The 6988-nt window shown below is 42.8% G+C and overlaps 1 protein-coding gene across 1 annotated transcript; it reads right to left on the bottom strand.

The window, feature by feature from the left end:
* Positions 1 to 1952: 1952 nt before the first annotated feature.
* Positions 1953 to 3419, bottom strand: LOC308134190 (SCAN domain-containing protein 3-like). Its single transcript, XM_080501827.1, has 2 exons — positions 2763 to 3419; positions 1953 to 2647 (listed from the first exon to the last, which is right to left on the bottom strand). The coding sequence occupies exons 1-2, from the start codon at positions 3414 to 3416 to the stop codon at positions 2099 to 2101; spliced, it is 1203 nt and encodes a 400-aa protein (XP_080357953.1). The 5' UTR covers positions 3417 to 3419; the 3' UTR covers positions 1953 to 2098.
* Positions 3420 to 6988: the final 3569 nt, after the last annotated feature.

Here is a 6988-nt window from a genome sequence, read left to right as displayed (position 1 = left end):
CAGTCTTCTCCCATGCTCTCGCATGGAATGCAAGTATTATGCTTATTTTTGATGATGAAAGCCTCAGCATGCTGTAAAGATTAATCTCATGTTGCAAGATTGCATGTTGCAAATGTAGAGCCCGGGTTCGGCCTCACCCTGTCCTACTTTATCGTGTCCAAGACACAAAACAAGACCGAATCCAACCTTCATACAAATCCCAAAGTGAGTGGAGTCACGTAGTTCTGGAAAATCATAAAATAGAAACATTTCTTTTAAACATCACACAGAGTAATTCATCACTTGGATATGTTCAACAGACTGTGATTGAGAACGTATTTATTTCTGAAGCCAGAGTGTTAGTTTTTCTTTTAAGTATTGTATGTGTTTGATGTGGGTTTGTGCTGCATTGCTTACAAGACTCCGACAACCATGGTTTACGCTGCTCCATTAAACACCAGGTAGACTTTAGTTTTCCCAACATGATGAGAAAGTGACTTTCTGGAAAAGAGCTCCAAAGATAAGCAATAGTAATACTACTACATCTGCGAGTGCAGTAATTAGTTTCAAATAGGTAGATCTGTTAACCCAGACAAGTGACACAGCGACTTATTGGTGTTGCAATTTTCTTTAGCTATGGAGTTACAATTAAAGTTGCTACATCACCGTAGTTACGAACTTGCAGCTGGTAGTTGTTGACATTTAAGATGCTTTATTTTCACCTTGCATTGTAATTTTTGTATATTTATTGGACACACTGCATGCAGTCAGAGCGCCAATAACATTCGATCAGATGATTTTTACAGGTAATTTTGCACTCTTGCAGAGTGTTTTCAATCATTCAAATGTACCTGGATAGTGTTGCAGCTTTAAAGGTGCACAAATGCAACTTACCCACCCCTGGAGACTTCTCTCATTCATACCAGTCATCAGTGGGCTCATTAACAGGGGAATACATTCTAATTGGTTTCACTGATCAAGAAAATGCGTCATCACAAAAGTGTATGAATGCACGAAACAGCCGCACAGTCTCTGTTGACCTTCAAATAAAGGAGGTGTCATTCATTTAACATGTTCTTGGCAAAACCTGGAATTTAAAATTGACAAAGTAATGGATGGAAAGTCAATTCATTTGCATAACAACTAAGGAGACAAAGAAGAACCATAGCTGATTGTGAGCATCTGAGGAGAAGCTCCATGGGATCCTCGCTAACAAGACGGCTGAGTAAGACGGATGATGAAGTATTTAAATAGGAAAGTTTGATTAAATAAATCGAGAAGTGGAGAAAAAAACAAAGATGGATGATTTGGATGACAAAGTTTCAAGAGCTTCAGAATATAAAAGACAGAACACATTTTTGTGATGTGGCAAAGAAAACAATTCACAGCTAAAATATATCATTGATGCAGTTATATTCGAACTGTGTCATTAGTCCTGCTGTCAAAGGTAGAATAATTCTGGACAGGAAATCAACATAAAGATAGATGTATTTGTCGCAAACATACAACATTTTCCTCTGGTAGAGAAGCATTGAAAGCACACCTGAAGAGGCCCCGCAATATTTAAAGTTCAGCCAATTAGACCCCGTCATACAGTAAGCTTGGAAGCATTAACAACAGCCCACTCACCAGTCTAGAAGAAACATAAAGACCTAACTAATTCCTTTCGGATGGGTCTTGAAAACAATGTCGATGTTACTTTTGAGAAAAGGATAATGGTCACTTGGGTCTGCATCATTTTTACAAGTTTCATCTGATCGGGGATAATGATAACACCCAGAGGTCCCAACTCGCTGCTTCTTTCTGGTTTGTTGGATTGAGAAAAGACACACTAGACCAGGGGTACTCAAATACAAATCTTCAAGGGCCACAAAGATATTTTTCAGTGACTCAAAGGTCCATTTATTGAGGTCGGTACTGTACTGAAATATTCAAAAGATGTCCTTTTTATTCAAAACAATAACAACTGCAGTTAAATAAAATATAATTTCCATTTTGACTAAATTAAAATAAATATTTGAATAAAACAAGAAATGACACCTGTCATGGGACCAAAAAAAAGGAGTCAAAGTGTAACGAAAAACTATTTTACATCCTTCCTGTCAGTATGAAACACTGCTTAATGGGAGAAATGGCATCTTGTGTCTTTTGCCAGTTTTTGGAACTTTGGCTCAAATGGTGTGATGGCCAGGCGGACACACTGTTGCAAGTGTTCATTGGTAAGTGCACTGCGGTACTGGTTCTTCACCACATTCATTGTTGAGAACGCAGATTCGCAGCAGTAGGTTGATGCGAACATCGTCAGAATGTGAAGTGCCATCTTCTGCAGCAGAGGGAAACTAGCTGCAGTTACCATCTTCGTCCAGAAGGTGATAACGTCACACTGAGTCTCTTTCAGTGCAATGTTTTCCTGCAGGTCAATTAGCTCACTTTGCAGTGAAGCAGCTGTGGCCCATGGAAAGATTTGTTGTGCTTCTGAAGTGAACTCTCTCAGATTTCTGACCAAAAATGGATTGTCAATGCAAAGAAGGACTTGTTTTCCCAATATGAAGTCATCAAAGCGTGTCTTGAAGTTTTCAATCAGCTTCTCCACAAATTGAACATGTTGCTGATGAGCTGCTTTGTCTTTGGTCTGTTCCAACAGTTTGGGGAAATGAAGCAATTCCTCCTATAGGTAAAAATGAAAAAGGTACAATCAATTAAAAAAAGGGCATGAAGTTTAAAAAAAAGAAAAGAAGTAAAACCCAGATAATGTGTGTGGTAGAAAATGTTAAACAGCCTACCTGTAGGTCACTCTTGAAGACTTCCAGTTTCCTTTGGAAAGCCCGCACTGCTGAGATCAGGTCACACACTGTGTTGTTCTTCCCTTGGAGCTTCAGATTTAGGTTCTTCAGGTGAGATGTTATGTCAGTCAAAAATGCCACAGCTTCCATCTTTTCTGGATTTTGCAGGAAGTCTGTGAACAGTTTTGCTTTAGCACTCTTTTGCTCTGCCATAAACACTTGTAGTTCATTCCTGATGGCCCAAAAACGCTCCAGGACCTTGCCTTTGCTCAGCCATCTGACGTTGTTGTGCAGGAGCAAATCATCAAAGGCAGCATTGACCTCTGTCAGGAACGAGCGCAGCAAACGATGCTGCAGTGCAGATGATGCTCTCAAGAAGTTTATGAGTTTCATCATTGTCACCATGATTTCAGAGTAGATTTCCCCAAGACTTGCACAAAGGACGGACTGGTGAATTATGCAGTGATAAGATATCAGGTGAGGGTGGAGAACTTTCAGCCGCTGAACCAGTCCTTTCTCTCTGCCCATCATAGATGGAGCTCCATCAGTAGCAACTGACACAACTTTCTTCACATCAATTTCTTTTTCATTCAGCATTTGCAGTATTGCCTTGTAAATGTCTTCACCTCTTGTCTGTCCACAGAGGTTTACCATGCCCAACACATCTTCAACAAACTCCCTTCTTGACTCATCATAATATCTCACGAAGACCATCAACTGTGCATTATCAGTGGTATCAGTGGATTCATCCACAGCTAGGGAAATGCACTCTGCATTTTTTATTCCATCACACAGCTGCTTAACTAGATCACCTGCCAGTACTTCAGTACGTCTGCTTGCTGTGGAATCTGAGAGGGGGACTTGCTTAATTTTAGCTTTAATTTCTTCTTTTTGTTTGCCTTCAAACATTGTGTCCATCACTTCAGTCATGCATTCTCTTAATATTTCTGCATCTGAGAATGGCTTCTTGTGTTTGCCCAAAATCCAAGCCACTCTAAGTGAGGCTTCTGTTGCTTTTTGTTGTTGTGTCATAGATGTGACAAGAATCCTGCTTGCAGCTTGATATGATGATTTTAGCGCATTTATTTTTGTTGTTCTTACCTCTGAATTTTGAGGATATGTTTCTTCAAAATGTGTGTGCTTTGCCTCATAATGCCGTTTCAAATTGGAAATCTTCATCACAGCGATAGTCTCCTGGCATATTAAGCACATGGGTCTTGTGCTGGTTGGAGGGAGAATGAATGCAAATTTTTCCGTCCATTCTTCTTTGAATTGGCGATTTTCACTGTCCACCTTTCTTTTGGCAGAGAACTTGGAACACGCCATTTTCATGCAATCTTTTTTTTGTTTTTTCCTCTGTGCGCAATCTAGGCTCCTTCTCTGGCAAAGTGGCAATATGAGGACGCCTTCAAAAACGAAAGTGAAACTTAAAAATGCGCTCGCAGCGCCACCCAGTAGAAGGCTGTGTATGTATCGTTGGCATGGAGACAAGTCCCGATATACACGTGTTGACCCAACCAAAACACGTACTGAAGGAATAACAGTTCGGGGGCCACAAATAGGTGGCCGGCGGGCCGGATGCGGCCCGGAGGCCGCCTATTGAGTACCGCTGCACTAGACCATTTATCAGAGATAAAATGTTCCGGGAGCTTTCGGGTCAGTTTTTTCTTGTCACACAATAGATAGATATCAATGATATGGCACAAAATACTAACTCACGATTTCTCACATTTTACATAGGTGTACTGTATTTTCTGCAATACAACACACACCTGTTCGCATCAGTGAAGTAATACATTCTGAAGATGCACATTGTTCTTCCAATTCTGACCTCGGTGTATTTAACTAATAATTAGCCTCATTTTCCTTATCGCAATAACTGCTTCTCTGATTTTCTTCAGTCCCTTACACATTATTTTACAGACTCTATAAACACACGCTGTTACTTTGGCTTCCAATTTTTACAGTACATTTGATCATTTTTAGCTATATATTTTTGGGGACGTCGTACCTAATCTGCCAGTCAAAGACAGCCGGGATGGAGGTTTTTTCAGTGGTACTGAAGCAGCCAAAAGTATACAAGAAATGACAAAATACGGTACTATATTTCATAGACCCATGTGAAATCCCGGGCTAAAAAAAAACAGTTTCCATGACAGTAATATAAGAACTAGAGGTCTGGCTAAAGACTTAATCTGGCTGACCTGGGAAATTCAACGCCTGGATATATCAGCATGGAATCCTACCCAGGATACTCTGGCCATTGCTGGTATATGAATTTCCACTGTCCAAAGTTGAGGGGTTTGGGAGAAGGATAAGCTGGCATCTCCGAATGTGGCTGGGCCTGCCAAGAAGCCTCAGCAGCATTGCCCTCTATGGCAACAACAACAAACTGACCCTCCCCTTCAACAGCAGCAGTGAGGAGTTCAAGGTTGCCAGAGCAAGGGAGCTACTGCAATACAGAGAGTCCAAGGACCCAAAAGTCTCCCAGGCAGGCATTGAGGTGAGGATTGGCAGGAAGTGGAGGGCACGGGATGCGGTAGACCAGGCTGAATCCCGGCTGTGCCACAAAGCACTGCTGGGCTCTGTGGCTGTAGGTTGAGCTGGGCTAGGCAGCCCTCCAATGACCAACTACAGCAAGGCTCAGGGCAAACAGAGGAGGGACCTGGTTCAGATCGAAGTGAGAACCGGAGTTGAGGAGCTTCGTGCAAGCCAGATGGTGGGCATGCTGCAGCAGGGTGCACGGATTAAATGGGAACAGACGATGGATCGCAATGTCATCTGGTCTTACCTGTGGAAGGAAGAGAACTCAAGTTTCTCATACAGTCCGTGTGCAACGTTCTACCAAGCCCATCCAATCTCTTCTGCTGGGGCAAGGTGGAATCACCAGCATGCCCCTTGTGCCAGGGAACATTCTCAGCTCATGTCCCAAAGCACTCTGGGCGGGTCGCTACTGATGGCAACATGACCAGGTGCTGAAGGTTGTCGTAGAGTCCATCTGCAGTGCCAACGACCAGAGCAAGTGTCACCCACGTCACCAGATAACTTTTATGAGAGCAGGACAACATCCAAAGCCGCACCTAAAAGCCCAAACAGGTCTTCTTGGGTCAGCTCGCAACTGGCAGATGGAGGTGGACTTGTTAACCGAGCTCAATGTACCTGAAGCCATTGCTGAGACCACCCTATGGCTAGATAGTCTGCTGGTCTCCGAAACTTCAAATCAGGTTATCATGTTGGAGCTTACAGTGCCCTGGGAAGAGAGAATCAAAGAAGCCCACGAAAGAAAACAAGGAAAGTACACCGAGCTGGTGGAGGAATGCCGCAGAGAGGAGTGGCATGCCATGTGCTTGCCCATTGAAGTAGGAGGGAGGGGCTTTGCAGGCAGGTCCCTATGCAAAGCCTTCAGCTTACTGGGCATCACTGGTGCATGGAAGAGGAAGGCCATTGGGAGAGCTTTGGAGGCAGCCGAGAAAGCCTCAAGATGTCTGTGGATCAAAAGTGACCAACCGTGGATTCATGCTTCTTGGACACAGCCAGGGAACTGATCACTCCTGGTCGGGTCGCCTGGGCAAGGGTGTCTGAACTTGAAAGACCCGAAACACCTAATGAACCCAGGTACTGATCACCCAGATCACTGATGACGTGTCCAAGTACATCGAGAGATGTATCCTACTGTTGTAAGGTTATAAAGAGTTTGCTGTTGTTCGTAGCCAAGCTGAGATGTTTCAAGAAGTCATCAATGTCATCAAAACAGAGACCAACTTCAAGAGTACTTGACAGGTAGTTTGAAGAGCTTGAGCTCAAAGAACTTGTTCTAAACCTTTGAGAATCATACACAACTACTGCTTTTGAATCATGGTCTGAAGGCTACTTACAAGATACTTCACATCAACCAGGTGCACCAGATTGAAAACCTGTTTTAGTTGTGAAAGAATGACCTCAATTAGTGTTTTGTATTGCTTTCCCACAAGATTATTCAAAGTCCAACCATCCTGGATATGTTTCCAAGCAGACATTTCTTGACTGTTTATACAGTAAGTGCCAGTTTGCGCTGTATGGTAGCTCTCGCTGTTTCTACATTCTGTTGTTGCCATGCAGCATTCACATTGTGTGCAATCACAAGGGACCTGCAGGGAGCAATGCATGTGATGTGATGTGGAAGAATAATTGTCCTATGAAAGAAATGTTGCACAGTGAATCCTGTCATCATATGGTTTGTTTGGGTT

This window comes from Blennius ocellaris, assembly GCF_963422515.1.
Source record: "Blennius ocellaris genome assembly, chromosome: 9".
In the NCBI taxonomy this organism is placed as follows: Eukaryota; Metazoa; Chordata; class Actinopteri; order Blenniiformes; family Blenniidae; genus Blennius; species Blennius ocellaris.
Note: the sequence above shows the minus strand (reverse complement) of the source record. Positions and strands in the feature narration are given on the sequence as shown.

Coding starts and splice junctions, on each gene's coding strand:
- LOC308134190 (XM_080501827.1), bottom strand. CDS start 3,416: ATGGTAAACCTCTGTGGACAGACAAGAGGTGAAGACATTTACAAGGCA. Junction 2,648..2,762: donor TCTTCAAGAGTGACCTACAG/GTAGGCTGTTTA, acceptor TTTTACCTATAG/GAGGAATTGCTTCATTTCCC.